Source organism: Urocitellus parryii, chromosome 2 (assembly GCF_045843805.1).
Source record: "Urocitellus parryii isolate mUroPar1 chromosome 2, mUroPar1.hap1, whole genome shotgun sequence".
NCBI lineage: Eukaryota > Metazoa > Chordata > Mammalia > Rodentia > Sciuridae > Urocitellus > Urocitellus parryii.
This window is the reverse complement of record NC_135532.1, coordinates 104959775-104978369: the sequence shown is the minus strand read 5'-3', so window position 1 is coordinate 104978369 and position 18595 is coordinate 104959775. Positions and strand designations below refer to the sequence as shown.

Sequence of the window (18595 nt, the reverse complement as noted above, 5' to 3'; positions counted from 1 at the left end):
TAATGACATAATTATGTATAACCTAGTCAAGAAAACAGTAGGGACAGAATAGGCAGATACGAAACATTAAAACTGAAAAGCTTTATGAATTAAATTAAGGAAAGTATAATTTCTAAACTACAAAACCCTCATTGAACACATAAATATGGAAACATGTTACATTAAACTTAGCACAGAAGCAACAGAATAAAATGTATAATGCATTAATTTGTAAAAACAACCTCAATACACATAAATATGTACACACACACACACACACACACACACACACACACAGCCATATATTTACCAAAAATTGACAGAAGTTATCTTTAGTAAGGATTTTGGATTTTTGCTTTGCTTTTTTTGCTTTAAAATTTCAGAGCTTTACTATCAATCTAGATATTCAAAGTTTCTACTACTGTACTGCTGTTAGTAAAGAAAAATGAACAAAAGCATCAAATTATTTGAGGCTACTTTTCAATTGTTAGGAAAACAAATCTATAAACATTTCAGAAAAATTTAGTCTTCTTGGCTATTTCATGCAAAATTTCAGTTTTACTTGTATTTGTCATAATTTTATAGGCCTGAATTATAGAAAATGAAGCCCCTTTTTTGAGGGGATAATTATGAGTCCATAAAAATATAATATTATCTACCCTCCCTTGAGGCCAAGAACAGTGGCCAAGAATAGACATCTGATGCAGTTCTGATCAATGGAACAGAAAGAGCTTGTGGTGTGCTATCATAAATCTTTTTTGGGGAAAAGCCTTAGATTATTTCCAATCTATTTAAAATTCCACTATAGTGGAATAGTGGATTAGAACCATAAGGAAAAAAAATGACAAGAACAACATATTTACAAGAGATTGAGAGTACAAAATAACTATCTTTTAAGATTTTTTAAAGATAGAAAGCTAAATGGAAAATCCAGAAGGTAACTGGGAATTATAAAATGAATCAAATGAACAATTTAGAACCAGTCAATAGCCAGAATGAAGACATATTTAGATTAAACACAGTTGAAAAGAAGATTGGCAAAATGTGAGACAGGTCAGTCAGTAGAAAATACTAAGTCACAATGAAGCACAGAAAAGAAGAAAAGCATAAGAGATATATATGAAACACAGTTAATTAGTGTACTATTAATGTAATTGGAATTCTAGTAGAGAAAGAATAGGCTAGAAAAAAAGTGGATAGAGATAATTGCCTGGGATTGCTCGAAACTTGATAAAAGGCATCAAGTCACAGATTCAAGAAATCCTAGGATCACACAATAGGATAAACATAAAGAAAACTACAACTAGGGGCTGGGGATGTGGCTCAAGTGGTAGTGCGCTCGCCTGGCATGCATGCAGCCTTGGTTCGATCCTCAGCACCACATACAAACAAAGATGTTGTATCCGCCGAAAACTAAAAAATAAATATTAAAAAATTCTCTCTCTCTCAAAAAAAAAAAAAAAAGAAAGAAAACTACAACTAGGCACAGCACAATAAGACTGGTAAGAACTGATTGTACGTGCTATCCCAGTATGGTGGAGCACACCTGTAATCCCAGCAGCTCAGAAGCCTAAGCAGGAGGACAGGGAGTTCAAAGCCAGCCTCAGCAACTTAGCAAAGTGCTAAACAACTTAGCAGATCCTGTCTCTAAATAAAATACAAAAAAGGGCTGAGGAAGGGGCTTAATGGTTAAATACCTCTGGGTTCAATCCCTGGTACAATAATAAAGAAAGAAAGTCCTAAAAGCAACTACAGAAAACAGACATTACCTACAAAGAATAGTAAAACTCTGACATGGAACCACAGCATGTTTGATGATAAACATGAAATGGTGATTTAGGACTCAAATGCTTTTTTAAATTATTTAATCTCCTGAGGGAAGTTCAATGAGGCACTTTTCACCTGTGTCAAGAAATGTTGGAAGATAAAGTACGTGGCACTGTACAGTATATATCTTTTTTTTTTAAAGATGGATACAACATCTTTAATTTATTTGTTTATTTTATGTGGTGCCGGGGATGGAACCCAATGCCTTATGCATGCCAGGCAAGCACTCTACCACTGAGCCACAACCCCAGCCCCTGTCTTGTATATTTCTAGTTTAAAATAAAACAAATTTCTAGAATGTATTATTTTATGTGAATTTCATAGCATTAATTATTATGTTAGGCTGATATATTTTAAATTACATTCCTTTGTATTAAGGAGCATTTTTAGGAATTCATATTACTCTGATACTGTCTGAAGATTTAATATTTTTGTATGCTAACTTTATTATTTCAATTAATTTTACAAAAATTTTACATAGAAATATCTGTGATCATTTCAACTTTACATTATGTATATTCTGGGAGCCATATAGAATTACATGTAAAATTCCGCATACAGTTTGGGGAAACTCAGATGAAGAGAGGCATTTGGGCACAGTACAATATATGCATTTAAAAGTCTCTCAAGTCTAAACATTTTTAAGTTAAAAATCACTAAATTTTAACAACCATTTCCACATAAAAGAACTGTTTCAAGTGGTCAGAAAAAAGAAATATGAGGAACATCAAAACTTCTGGATTTGTAATAGTTTCTTTCTTTCTTTTTTTTTTTTTTTGAAGACAGGGTTCTCATTATGTTATCCAGGCTGGTATTAAATTCGTTGGCTCAAGTGATCCACCTGCCTCAGCCTCCCAAGGAGCTCCTCCCAGGATAACGATAATAGGCATGTGCCACCACACCTAGCGAATAGGATGTTTTTATATATACAAATTACCTCTGTAAGTAATTTTAAACATAATTCCTGTCAAAAAAAGCAAAATAAAGGTTTTACATATTTCTTATATTAGTGGTAGTTCTTTACAGTGGGACTTGTTTTCTCCTTAAGTATTTATTGTGATGTAGGATGGCTCATTCCTTTGTTATTTACATATACAAATTTATAAATAAAGTTTAAAAAACCTTGCAATAATAAACTATGCTTTTATATTCATTATGTCTTAACTGTTTTAAGAAACTGGTATATGAATTACTAGCTATAATCACTGCATTTTGTTTTAAATACTTGTCTAAACAGATAAAGCAGAGACCATGTTTAAAAAATGATAAAACAATCAAAAGCTTATGGCATGATCCAGAAATTCAAGTTAAGCTTGTTGGAAAAGACTCAGCAACTTAAGTAACTGCATCAAAAGGATATGACTGACATTACATCTAGATTCTGCTTGTACAAGCTGTGTGAGACAAACTCACTTAATTAACAAAAGCAGTAAACTCTCAATATGGAAGATATGGCTTAATCAGTCTAATGTAAAGCATGTTCTTTATCATAGTACCTAATAGTAAAGAATGGAAAAATATGTAGAAGATTTTTGTGAGTTCCAGGACCTAATGGCCAAGAGCATGGCTGCAGATCACTGAAACAAAAGAGGACTTACAGAAAGCACCACACAATCCATACTAACATCACCTATGTGGCAATCAATATGGAAAAAGAATATCACCTGAAGTAGACTGGTGACCAGGACCAGAAACAAAGGGAAAGAATCCTTCAAATTTAAGGAATTGTTGTCCCAGAATCAAAATCTGTTTAAAGATCAAATAAGAGTACTGAAAAGTGTCCATTAGACATAGTGATATGATGTCACAGATAATGCGAGCCATTTGTGCTTTCCCTCTGAATCACTGTGGAGTCTGAAGGCAAAACAGAGCAGCATGAAGAAAATGGTTCAACCCAGAGGGGAAAACTATAAAAGGTAGAAGAATCAAGTGCTGAGGATCTGAACCCAGAGATGCTTTACTACTAAGCTACATTTCCAACCCTTAATTTTTTGAGACAGATCTCACTAAGTTGCTCAGGGTCTTGCTAAATTGCTGTGACTGACCTAAATCTTGTGATCCATCTGTCTCAGCCTCCCAATTCATAGGGATTGCAGGTATAGCTACCATGCTGGACCCAAACCACTTTCTTAAGGAGCAAAGCCCTAAAATGTATTGCCCTCCAATGCTTTTCCTCTAACCATATCAAATTAGACTTCAGTGGACATCTGACCCAAATCTGTCCAATTCTATGAATTGCTAAATCTGATCTTCAAGAGTTAGGGGGCTATATGGTCACATGGATTAAGTCTATAAACAGGAGAATAGATTCACAGAGAAGCAGAGGAACAGACATATAGTCTCAATGGATATACAAGAAGAATACAATGGAATCTTATCTTTAAATGATGTTTTTCCCTTTCCTTTTCATTAGAAAGAGAAAACATTAACTATTCACTCTTCAAAATCAAAGGAGGGGCTGGGGTTGTAGCTCAGTGGCAGAGCGCTTGCTCCCTACCTGTGGGGCACTGGGTTAGATCCTCAGTACCACATAAAAATAAACAAACAAAATAGATGTTGTGTTCACGTGTAAACACACGTGAAAGAAAAAAAAAAACTAAACAGTGAATAGCTGTACTCAGTCAGCACAGTGGGTATATAAGTAGGAAGAAATGAATCAGGAGTCTCAGTTCCCGCGTGCCTCTTACAGTGTTATTAAGTGGAGGTCTATGGTTTAACAATATAGTACATATTTTTCATTCCACCATGGCCCCAAATGTAAGCCAACTATTTTATGTGGTGGTCAATAAAAACCAAACCGCTCTAGTATGCTTTATGAGAAATTAAAGTCTTTTCAAAAACAATTTTAATTCATATCAATTTTTTCTATTCTGCTATTGTCATAACCTAACCTCCACTTAAGATATAGCCTCTCTGCAAATGCTTGATAACTCTCTTACTCAAGGTAGCCATAGTGACATTCCTATAATTACATTTCAAGAAGCTCACTAGGAGATTCCTCAGAAAACTTAGAATGGAACCCCCATTTGACCCAGTTATCCCACTCTTTGGCATATAACCAAAGGACTTAAAATCAGCATACTATAGTGACATGGCCACATCAATGTTTATAGCAGCTTAATTCACAATAGCTATGCTTTGGAATCAACCTAGGTGCCCTTTAACAGTTAGATAAATAAAATGTGTGTGTGTGTGTGTGTGTGTGTATTTATGTATAGAAAATACACACACACATATATATTTATACATACACACACACAGAGGGAATATTACTCAGCCATAAAGAAGAATGGAGTTATGGCATTTGCCGATAAATGGACAGAACTGGAGACTATCATGTTAAGTGAAATAATCCAATCCCCCCACAAAAAAAAACCAAAGGCCAAATGTTCTCTCTGATATGTAGATGCTAACACATAATGTGGGGAGAACGGAAGTTCACTGGATTAGACAAAGGGGAAAGACAGGGATGGGAATAGGAAAGATAGTAGAATGCATAGGCTATTACTTTCCTATGTTCATATATGAATACACAACCACTGTAACTTCATACCATTACAACCATAAGAATGGGAAGTTATATTCCATGTATGTGTAATATGTTAAAATACATTCTACTGTCATGTAGAACAAATTTTAAAAAAAGAAAAAGAGAGAAAGAACTGGATTCAGACCATGGCAAAACAAACAAATAAACAAAAACCCAAAACAGAAAAACTCCCTAGGAACTTTCCAATGCCCCTTCCTTTTTCTCTGAGCTAATTACTTTTTAAGTCCTGGGGACTGAATGCCAATCATGGGGCCCTCTTACCACTGAGCTAGATCACCAGCTCTTTTTCAAATTTTATTTTAAGAACGGGACTCACCATTGCCCAGGCTGGCCTCAAACTTGTGATCCTCCTACATTAGCCTCCCAAGTAGCTGTGATTACCAGAACACACCACTGTACAATGCTTGTTTGAGCTAATTTGAGTAGGCGTCTATTCTATTTTTAGATGTTACCTAAGTAACTCTCCTAATCTGCTAAAGACTTTTTATGACTAACAGTACAGAGTATTAAAAGGTCAGAAAGACTGTAGTTAGGAGTATTAGAATCAGATAGATCTCTATTGAAATCACAGCTTCATCATTTAGTAGTTCTGTGATTGTAGAGAAGTCATTTAATCTCTGTGAATTCCATTTACCTTATCTGTAAAATGGAGGTATTATTACCTACCTCATAATGTTACTGTAAAGATTAAATGAGATAACATATATTAAATACTTGGTACCATGTTTGGTATATAATGATATATAAAAGCAATTATTAGAATCCTTGCCAAACTCAGTCTATCTCATAGCTTTCTCCTACTGTCCTCATCAATTGCTCTTACTTTTTCCAAATGTTTTTTTGTAAAGTTTACATAAGCAAGCAAACTTAAAACAAAACAAAACAACCAACAACTGGGATCTGTATTAATCATGGGCTACTTTTCTAGCTTTTCTAGACTCACAAAGTTAACTTCTGTATTCCCAGTTCAGTTTTTGGCCAGCACAATAATATTCCCAATGGCACCATATTAATATGAAAAGTATTATGCATCCCTTCTACTTCCTAACATACTCTTCCTTCTAAAATCTATTTTAAATAGCAGGTAACTCTTACTAGCTAATTATCATTTAAGACAAAAATGACAGCAAAGGTTAGCAACCCATAGTCATGAAAATAACCTATAGCAAATTTAAAATGTGAATATGATATCTAATAGGTAAATGTTGCTTTTAGAATCTTTATGTTTCAGAGATGAGTTTTATATGTATAACCATGTCCCAGTATTAACCTCTAATAACTATCTCTAAGAGTTATACTATAGAGATTTCTACTTTTTCAGAACTAGAGCCCTAAATCCTTTAGAAAATTTATACTGGTTAAAAGAACACTTATTGAACTAAATCTTAAAATAATCCTCAAATATCATTTCAGACAAAATTTTCAAAGCCACTTCTAGTCTTCTGTTAAAACTATTAGAAAAATTTACATTATACCAAAAGTGTATAATAGTGGGTTGTCTATGAAAAAGGTATTAAATTGGATATGAAAAACTAAAAGTAAAAGCTGGTATTTTAATGTAAAATTTTCAAAATGAAAATATGCTTTCTGTAAAGGCACATTATATAATAGCCACCAGACTGATAGTAACATATTTTATATTTGTATAGCAATTAACAGTTTTTAAAGTACTCTTCCGCTTAATTCTTAAAACCATATAAGTCAAACATGATGACTTTTCCCATTTTACAGAAATTAATTTCAACATCATTAAAGTAACCACATATAAACACTAGAACCTAAATTTTCTGACCTCTAATTTAAGCCATTTCCACTTACTCATATTGATTCTCACCTGGATCATTAACATCCCTGTATAATTGGTATGTGGTAATACTTATAGTCAAATGGAAAGAAAAGAGTATTAAAATGAGGTGGAGTAGATAAAACCAGGGAAGAGTCAGTTGTATTCTGTATTTAAGCAGGGGTTTTGTACACAAATGCTTAGTTTTTTTGAGAATCTAATCAGAGAATGCTTGAAAGGTTATGAGGAAATAGAGCACAGGCACTTTATTTGCAAATTATCTGTGGGTGTGCATGCAGCACTTTTTTCTTGTCTTAAAACTTCTGCTTTAGTCACAGTGGCAAATTATAACTTCTTTTAGAGAAGATGAATCCTGTTTGCAGTTATGCCCTCGGGAAATGATTTCACAATCCTTACCATACTTTATAAATAAATAGGTTTAAAAAAAATTTCCCTTTAGATAGAAATAACAATTTCTAAGACAGAGCAACTCAAATTTTCCAGAATAGAAACTTCAGCTATGTGGTTAAAAGATAGATCTCTACTCGTATAGAATCTGCAAAAGCCCTCTTATTTTGACAAAACAAAAGAAGGGATTAAAAGGAGTAATGATACCCTTTCATATAAAAAAAGAGGTGAACAACAGGAAGGATGGGTATGGGAATGAAGGCTCTATATGGTGGGCTCAGGCATAGTTAAAATGAGTAACATTTTCCCCGAGTCTAGTTTATTAGAGAGTGAACAGAGTATCCCGATGAGAAAGAATAAAATCACAGACTTCCAAGGTCAGAGTTAATAAAGTATAACTTTCCTCTTCTTTAAAAAAAATTAATACTTTGCTTCTGTTTACGTGAACAGCAGAACTAAGGCAGGAAAAAAAATATATGCTCCCTAACATAATCTCTCTGAACCCACACATTTGCATACACTTGTGCATTATTTTTGAATAAACATGCCACAGTCATTTCCTTTCAGCTCTACCTTCCCCACAGCTCTATATTACTCAAAGGTCTGTAATATCTGGTTTTGAATTCACAATAAAGTGGCACAAACTCTAACTAAATGACCCAGCATAATCCATTTCATTTTCACTCATTTTCTATGTGTGACAATCTCTTGCATTACTTAAGACTTAATATTTACCTGAACCTCTGAATTGGAATCAACAGGCTGTAGTGAAAACCAAGTTTCTTTGCCACTATGGTTACACAAGTCTTCTTTTTTGATGGCTACTTTTCCTATAAAAAATAAGAAAAACAATGAGATAACGTATGTTGCATGATCCTAAGATTCATTAGCACTGTCATATAAAATACTTTATAGAAAACATTTTAGAGTTATTTGCACCTATGATATTATGTTTTTATAAAGCTTCCTATGTCTAAAGAATGAAGAAGCGTCCCACTCCTCCTTGCCCCTTCTCAGATCCTTCTCTGGGTCTTTCTGTCCAATCTCCTGATTTGACAAAAACTCAGTTGTATTTACAGCAATTGCATTTTGTAGTTACTCACATTGACACTCTTACCCATAGTACATTCAATATAAAAAGCAATGTAAAATGGCAGTGCAAACTGATCTTCCCACCTATTCAGTACTATATGTGAACCATGTGTTCAGGTCAATTTTGAGCAGATATAGCTGCATATAGTAATAGACTATAAGTACCAATTAAGTGAAAAGGAAAAACAACATATATCACTAACAAAAGTGAAAACTATGCTATTGTCAAAAACTTACTTTATTGAAACTACACTGCTTCAATACATACAAAAATCAAAGCAGTTCCCTAAAGAGTTTCTATCTCAGGAAAAACCCAACGCAACGAACAAAGTAATATGAGAGGAAGAAACAAGAAATGTTCTTATTATAATAAAGTATTTGCCATGGTGGTATAAAGCATTTCCTTCCTCAATTCAAGTTTTAAGAAGTACGCACAGTTTTGCATATGACTAAGGATTTATTCTAAGATTCTACTCAAAAGCTTCAACAAAGGACACATACTAAAGTTAAAAGCAGCTCACTTTAATTTTTTGCAAATAAAAATTTTCACTTTACATGTCTTAATTATACTTCATCTTTGCACTATGACATACTTTGGTCTTTTAGTTCAACATTTGAAAACTTTAAGAAAATGGTAAAGAAATTCTGATGTCAGATACATCAATTATTGTGTATTAAGTAAAAAGTATATAAAAATAAATACAGAACGTATGCTTAAAATACTTTTCTGGAAGTAAATAGTGGTGACTATACAACTTTATAAGTATAATAAAACCCATTACATTGTATACTTTTATTTTCATTTTAAAATATTTTATTTTTAAATAATTACAAACTTAGTGGCTAGGATTGTGGCTCAGCAGTAGAGCACTTGCCTAGCACACGTGAGACCCTGGGTTCGATCCTCAGTACCATATAAAAATAAATAAATTAAACAAAGATATTGTGTCCAACTTAAAAAAAAAAATTACAAACTTGGAGAAAAAAAGCTGCAAGATCAGTAAAAAATTTTCATATTCATTACCCAAATTCCCTAAATATTAATATTTTACCATGTTTCTCTCCCCCTTTCTTTCTGCTATATATGTATGATTCCTTTTCTGAATCACTGAAAAACAAGTTGTAAATGTGATATATACATTAAAAGGGTAAATTTTAAGGCACGTGACTTATATCTTAATAAATCTGTTATTAAAACTTTTTAATCATATTACAGTTTTTGATAAGCTTATCTTCCCATTTATGAGTTGAAACTCAAGCTCTAAAGACCACCTACTTATGTGCAATTTTAAGAAAAATATTAAAATTCACAACTAGATTTATTATAGTGGCAACTGTATGAATACTACTATACAGAGGATACCTTTTGAATATTTATGAGCTATATCTATTAACACATGAAAGTTTTAAAATGTAATATTTTAAAATTAATAAATGGGCCCTAGTCAGTATAAATTTTTCCAACCTTTAAAATAAAGTTTGGGAGGAAATCTCATGTGACAATTAAAATCTTTATGTGAATACACAGCATTTATAATTCATTCAAATCTCGTAGTAAATAGCACTAGGAAGATCAAGCTTTTTTTCTTTTTTTGTGAAATTTTAGATAGAAATAATGAGAAAACAGAAATTTTCCTACTACTGAATTAAGAGCCAAGTATGAAATTCAGGTATTGATTGAAATATCCACATATTCCTTATACTGTTAAATGAATTTATGTTAAGAGCTAAATCAGCTGGGCACAGTGGCACAGGCCTATAATCCCAGCACCTTGGGAGGCTGAGGCAGCATGACCACAAGTTCAAAGCCAGCCTCAGCAAAAACAAAGTGCTAAGCAACTCAGTGAGACCCTGTCTCTAAATAAAATACAAAATAGGGCTGGAGATGTGTTAAGGTCTGTAAACAAGTCAAGATGGCGCCTGGCATTTTGCCAGAGGGAGTGGTTTGTAAAGTAACGAGCCATTAAATGTGGAGATTCCTTATTGGTTGACTGCTGAATCTAGTTTATGTTAATTAAGATAAGCTGTGTGTAATTGTAATGTATATATACCCCTCCTGTCCTACAATAAAGGGCTCCCACTCCTGTTGTACCAATGTACACAAGTTGCTCATCACCCACCCCCCCACCCCCCTGGTTATTTTGCTGCAGCCGGACTGTGGCAGAGATGTGGCTCAGTGGTTAAGTGCCCCTGAGTTCAATCCCTGGTATCCCCCCATCCCCCAAAAAGAGCTAAATCATACAACTCTTGGTTGGTTTTTTTTTTGGATAATATGGAATTCCTAGCAAAATAATAAAATACCAGGAATAGGTAGGATACAAAATTATGACAAAGTATTCAATATTATATGCCACAAATGATGATTATCATAGTTCCAATTACCACTGATTCCACATCAGATAAATAAATTTAAAGGCGATGCATAATAGCTTGATACTTCGAAAAAATAATAATGTACACATAGATATAGATCTATATATCTGTTGAAGTGCTTACCTTTGGGAAACCACTCCCTGCTGCTTTTAAGAATCTTTGTAGCTATGCTATCTTTGTAGTCCTTTCTCCACAAAAAAGAACAGATAATATCTCACAAATAATTTTTTTTTTTTCTGGTGCTGGGAACCAAACTAAGGGCCTTGTACATTCTAAGCTAGTGTTCTACCAGTGAGCTATATCCCGAGCTCTGCCATATGATTTTAAGAGCATTTACCTACCATTCAGAAACTCACTGGTAGAGTGTTGGTAAGGACCTCTATTCTACAACTCCCTTAATTTATAGTTTTAAATGTAATTTTTTAATATTTATGTAGATGTATATATTATGTGAACATATGATATAAACTAAGTACCAAATTTAAGAGAGTTCTAAAACAAATTTTACTCAGAAGTTTAAATGTTGACCAATTCATTCCCTCATTCTACATATAGCCACACTGACAATGTGTTTAAATGATGATTTGATTTCCATGCTCCCTCAACCAGTCTATTTAACTAACAATGCTTTTAAAAACTGTAGGAATCCACCTGTCCTATTTATGACTAACAACTCAGATCACTGGAAATACATCTTCTCCATAACAGGTGGCGTTCCAAAAGAGAATCCTTATATAGCATGATACTCATTGTCACTAAAGAGTCGAATGGTTCTTGTCCTATGAGAGGAAAACTCTTCTCTGATTAGTTGCATAAATAAGCCACTTGTAAGCTGAAAAGAACTTACAGTGTTATTGCCAGATCTTATTCTTAAGTTCCTAAGATGTCAGTTTCTAGTAATATAAAGATTTAGTTGCATGAGGCTAGTTGGCCTGAGGAAGGAGGAAAAAAGAGCACATGATCTCAAGAAGCCAGAAATTATTATATAAAAATGCTAGATGAAAATAAAGAAAAATATTGTAAGTCATTAGGTAGCAGGAAACCTACAAGTTTCAGCACTTTATTAGGCAATATGACATGTGAAAAAGAAATACATGTCATTAGCACTAGGGAATAAAACAGGTAAAGGGGAGTAGGGAATGAAAGAAAAAATGGGAAGGAAGTACAGGGTAGAGAGAGAAATAAGAGGTTAAGTTTCTGAAACATAAGACAAAAAAAAAAATCACTATTCTGATTTGTCATTCTGTGGTATCATTAAACTGGCAGGCATTAACCATAAAAGACAAGGCAGTGTATGTAATACAGAGAAAAAGCACTGAACTCAAAAGCCAGCAACTTCCTTAACAGGTAGAGGACATCATCACTATTTTACAAATAAGAAAAGATGAACAATATTTAGAAATGCCTACTAACACATGCTGAAGCCAGATTTCAGAGCCAATCTTACCTGTTGATGTTCCTTGTGACACAGGTATCAAGTCTGTTATTAGCTGTGTAATCATGAGTTAATTATTTGAACTCTTTATATCTGATTTGCCTTCTCTGTATCAGAAATGACTTTCAGCTCTTAAAAACTATTCTTACCTCCAAAGATTGTTTTAAGTTTAGGGTTTATTATTAAAAATAGTAACTCATTATTTCACTAACCATGAACTCACCAACCTCAAAAAGAAAGAAAGAAAAATCATCCAAGAACTTCCCAACAAATCATTTAAAGGTATTATTTCATTTCCCCACTGTCCTGAGAAACTACAGACAGAACTTAAAACTAAACACACACACCAGATACTCCATTAGTTCCTCAAAAAGTCAGACAAGGAGAGGAAACACAAAAGTAAATTAAGGAACTGTGGGCAAAGGAACCACCTCTGTCTCTAAATTTAAAAAGTATTCTTAACTTTGCAATACAACTTTTAAGCAACATTTTCTTGCCATCAGTAGATAGTAGTTATCCTTGGGCCCATTTTTAGTCACAATATAGTCTTAGAAATTTCAACCTGATATACATCCTGTTCCTACTTGGGCACTAGCAGAAACGCTGAAAGAGTAGATAAAAGTAGTAATAAGTGGAACTGCCTATACAAGATGAAATAGGACTAGAGGACTGAATAAATTCTGGCAGATAGTCAACAAGAGCAATTCAGAGACAAAGGCAGCACTTAGAAGCCTTACTGTATGGAATTTAGGTGGATGCATTTTGGTCTCTGAGGCAGACCAGACTGGTATGTTAGTGTCTTCAAATAAATCATGCTTTCTGGTATCTAGGCCATTGTGTATTTCCCTCCAGCACTGACTCTGGGACTGGTTATGTGACTTGCTTTAGCCAATGGAACATCAGCAAACATAATGCAAGCAGAGGCTTAATAAGCACCTGTGCAGTAGCACTTGACCTCTTGGAACCCAGAGACCATGTGGAGAGTAAGAGCCAGCTAATAATTAGCACAGACAGCCAGTCAGACCATCCAGCACCAGTCAACCTTCCAGATAACTTTACATTAGCAATTCCAAATGAGATCAGCAGAACTACTTCACTGAGTGAAGTCCAAACTAAGATCCCATAAGATCATGAACAAATATATGATTGCTGTATTAAGCCATTAAATATCAGCTGGTTTGTATGCAGTAAGAGATAACTGATATAATACCTATACGAACACATTCAAAGCGTTGCCACAAGCAAATTCTAAATAGTAGATCTGACTTAAGAGCTAAATGCCAACAGAAATTACCATTCAAAGAGTTGGAAAAGACCTTAACTATTTTAAACCCAGCCTTATTTTATAGATGAACTAGGTTTACAAAAGTGACTTGTTAAAAGGTTACAGAGTCAGTGACAGAGTTATGATTGGAATTCAGGTCTCCTAGATCCTAGTGAAATACTCTTTGTACAGTTCTGAGCCAAGGGATGGGGGGGGGGGGACGCTGCCAACATCTACTAAGATATCCGCAACTTACTTGAATTTCCTTGAAAAATTCCCTTAAAATATAAAATATCTAGAATATGAGGAGGTAAAATACATGTTTTAATATTAAAATACTCTTTAGAAATAAAAATATAGGCTTTAAGTATTTTTCTCTTTTTTATTCTTTTCAAGAAAAGATGACACTATATATTAGGAAAAATATATCACTGTAAAACAGGACTTAACTTTACAACTGCCTTTTTGTAGCATGTATCCTAGGTCTCAAATTTTGAATTAATCCACAATCTATTTTTTGTACCAACTATTTCCTTACACATCAAGATGCCCAATATGATAAATTATGTCCTGCACTGATAATAATTATTACTTCACGGACAGGGACTGCAAGAGGGCAGTAATCAAAAATAATTATGAAAAAAAATTCATTAAGGGTTGGAGGTAGAGCTCAGTGGTAACAGCTTGCCTTGCATGTGTGAGGCCCTGAGTTCAATCCCCAGCACTGTAAGGGGGGAAAAAAAAAGCTGAAAAAGTAATTTAGCATTTTTTTTTAGCTTTTCCTTTTATTTTTATTCCAGTAGAGATTTTATAATTTAAAGTCTTAAATCTTTTTTAGTTTTTATATTTTTTAAATTATGTCTTTTTTATATTAACATCTTAAATTTTTTTTCTAATTAGTTTTACATGACAGCAGAATGCATTTCATTTCATTGTACAAAAAGAGAGCACAACTTTTCATTTTTCTGGTTGTACACGATGTAGTCGCACCATTTGTGCAATCATACAAGTCCCTAGGATAATTATGTCCATTTCATTCCACCATCTTACCTACCCCCATACTCCCTGCCCTCCCCGCTCCTCTTTGCCAGATCCAAAGTACCTCCATTCTTCCCATTCCCCCTATCCCCATTATGAATCAGCATCCACTTATCAAAGAGAATATTTGGCTTTTGTGTTTTGGGGATTGGCTTACTTCGCTTAGCATGATATTCTCCAACTCCATCCATTTACCTGCAAATGCCATAATTTTATTCTCTTAATTAGTATTCTTTATAATGACCTGATTTTTAAAAAATTTTACAAAAACAAGTTCTAATAGCTCAAATAAAAAAATTATGAGTTATTAACAAAAAGAAAGTATGTTAAACTAGAAAAATGTTAAAAATTTATAAAAATATATTAAAATGGGGATATTCTGTGTTTACTTTAATATTAATTTTTCTATATAGAAAAATAAACTTCCCACTAAATGTAGAAATTTTATCCCTCCCTTAACAAGAAATAAACATTTAAGAAAAAAATCCTCAAGCCAACAGTTATGGGATTGTTGACACCACTCCATAAAGAATTAATTTTGACTGAAAATTATTTTACTTAAAATTGATTTTTATGTCAAAAATAAATACCAAAGGCAACTTTCAGAAATCATAATTATAAACTTCAACTAAAATCTATACATAGGTTTTATTATATGTAAAGGGACAAAAGAAATCACTAAACACTTTCTTAAAGAGGTATCATGATGATCAAAGTTATGTACTATTCTCAAGGGTTTTAATAACTACCAACAGCTTCAATTCAATCCTTGCCTCCTCTACCTCTCTAGATTGCTGACATGAAAAGATCTGCTGCCTCCTCTTCTCTCTTCCTGCTTTCTAATAATGCTTTATCACTGTTCACGGAAGCCTCTGTATCCCTGAAACCCTTCTTATCTGCTCCCAGGTAATTTCATTCATCCCAGCATAGCCTTCAAATATCACTTAACGCTGACAGCTCTCAAATCTGTGGTTCCACCTCTTTTCCTTAAGCTTCAAATCTGTATTTCCAGCTGTCAACCAACATGTCCACCAAGACATTCCCCAGTTAACCAGTTTAATTTGTTTAAAACCAAAATCTCTTCTCCTTTTTTCACTACCCTCCCTAAATTAACGATTTCCTTATGTCCCCTATCTCAGTTAATGATAGCCATAGAAACAACATCATTTTTAACTCTTCTCCTTCTTATATCCTCATTAGTCCCCTGGTCCTTAAGTCCTTTGTGAAACCTCTCAAGTACATTCTCTCATTCACATTTCATTTAATAACAGATTCCTCATTGGTTTCCACACGCCAATCTCTCCTTTTTTTTTTTTTTTGTGAGAGAGGAGAGAGAGAGAGAGAGAGAGAGAGAGAGAGAGAGAGAGATATTTTTAATATTTACTTTTTAGTTCTCGGCAGACACAACATCTTTGTTGGTATGTGGTGCTGAGGATCGAACCCGGGCCACACGCATGCCAGGAGAGCGCGCTACCGCTTGAGCCACATCCCCAGCCCCATCTCTCCTACTCTAAATCAACACGTTTCTATTGCCTACAACTTCCAAACTAGAAAGTCAACATAAAAAGATTACATAAAGTGTTAAGAGATTCAAAATCATTGTCTTCAGGATAAAGTCCAAGCTCCTTAGTATAAACGTGGAACAAGTTTTAGGATCCATCACAGTTTGGCCCCAGTTTATAATCTTAGCTTTATCTGCTATCACCTGCCTGTGTAAGTTATATACTAAATCAAGATACACTACAAATATAAAGTTCACCTTCCCTCTTTGCTTCTGCCAATTCCTATCACTTTGTAACTGTTCTTTTCCTACCCAAGTAGTCTCTCTTAATCCTCCACCAGACAACCTATTCTCCCTTCTATGCTACCCAAGTACTTTGTTTATACCACCATTATAATACAGTCTGAAATGAAGTTCAGAATGCTCTGAAATCTGAAATATATTGAGCATTAACATGACATTCAAAGAGTTTCAAATTTTGAAGCATTTCAGATTTGGATTTTCAAATTGGGAACACTCAACCAGGAAAGTCTATGTAAAACTCCAAAATATGAAACACCTCTGGTCCCAAGCATTCCAGATAGAGAATATACAACCTATAATATTAGTATTAAAGTCTGCCCCTCTGATAGCATGAAGGCACTCCAAGCCTTTCATCTTAAAAGTCCCATCTTTTGTATGCCTCATATAAGTATCTTAGTAAATATTTATTTAATTGGATTGAGCATGGCATCTTAGGGGTGATCTATAAATAAGGGGTTGCTAGAAATGGAAGAATACATGTAAGTCAAGAAATAGTTAGGTGGGCGGGCTGGGGATGTGGCTCAAGCAGTAGCGCGCTCGCCTGGCATGCATGCGGCCTGGGTTCGATCCTCAGCACCACATACAAACAAAGATGTGTGTCTGGCGAAAACTAGAAAAATAAATAAAAATTCTCTCTCTCTCTCTCTCTCTCTCTCTCTCTCTCTTTCTCTCTTTTTTTTCTCTCTCTCTCTTTAAAAAAAAAAGAAGAAGTAGTAGTAGTCAGCTGGGCAAAGACATTTAAGAAATAAAACACCATGAAAATGTCTTTTCCTTGGCTTTCCAAGTTGAATAAACAACCAAAAGTCAAGGTGACAAAAACTAAGACAATACTTTCTGGAGAGAGAAATGGTATTTGGAATGTATATAACTGACAAAAGCTAACCTTTCTAACAAATAAGAATATTTAAGAATAAAGTAAAGAATTCCAACCAAAAAAAAATTAGGTAAAAGAACAATTAATTCACAGGAAAAAATGTAAAAAGTCAATAAATATTTGAAAAACACCTCAAATTCCTTGAAAATCAGAAAAAAAAAACCACGTTAAAATGTAAAAAGTATTATTTTCACCTATCATATTGGTAATGTCTTCCCAATGATAGTATCCAAGAATGTCCAGGGTGCGGTAAAATGGTTAGGCCCAAGGCATGCTTGGGGAAATATAAGTTAGTACAATATTTCTGAAGGCCAATTGTAGAAATTTATAAAGGAAATGTTTAAAATGTTCATACCCTCTGACCCAATATTTTCACTTCTGAAACTGAGTCTAACAAAAAAAGAGACATGCCAAAATTTATGCAGAAGGATATTTGTTTATAGTAATAGCATTCAAAAAGCCAAAAATCTGGAAACATAAAATGTTCACCAACAAAGAGAGTGGTTCAAACAACACATTTTCACACAAAGTATTTTATACAGCAAATATTTTTGTAAAATATGACACAGAAAGGATCATTAGATGATACTGAGTAAAAAAGAGAAAAAAAATAAACAATGTAATAGTATAAATGCACAAAATAAAGAATTGAGAAAAATATGCCAATTTATTATCTATAAGTTATTCTAGGGCAGTCACTATCAGTCACTAAAAACATGTTAATAATTTTATAAGAAAAATGTATTATTTCTAAAAGTTATTTGATTTGCTCAGAAATAACTTTGGCAAACTTCAAAAAAGGTTTGTCAGAAAAATCTGGAAGCTAAACTAGGGAGCTCTTTCAAAAAATTAAGTAGTAAGCACAGGATGAGCAGAGAATATTTGTTAGAGAGTTCTCGAGCAAAAGCTGAGAGACACTAGAAGTCAGTTAAAAGGACAAAGTCAGATGTACAATTTTTTAAGCTACAGGAGATTTGAACGTGTTTCAATCAGTAAGGAAGAGATAGAGACCATGAAATTCAGGGAACAAAGAAGAAAGAGGATAAAACATGTAAATTAGGCATCTACCATTATTAATACACGCAGACAGTGATACAATGACCATAAATGTGACACACAATATGCAGCCAGTTTCTGTCAACTATTTAATATATTTAGTGGTCACTAA

General features: G+C 33.8%; 1 protein-coding gene across 2 annotated transcripts in view; it reads right to left on the bottom strand.

Moving 5' to 3' along the window:
- The window catches only part of Rasa2 (RAS p21 protein activator 2), a 111873-nt gene that overhangs the window by 63684 nt on the left and 29594 nt on the right, over nt 1–18595 (bottom strand). For both annotated transcript variants that reach the window (XM_026385071.2, XM_026385072.1), the window contains exon 4: nt 8283–8377. In XM_026385071.2, coding sequence (XP_026240856.1) covers nt 8283–8377 — 95 coding nt within the window. The remainder of the gene's footprint in view (nt 1–8282; nt 8378–18595) is intronic.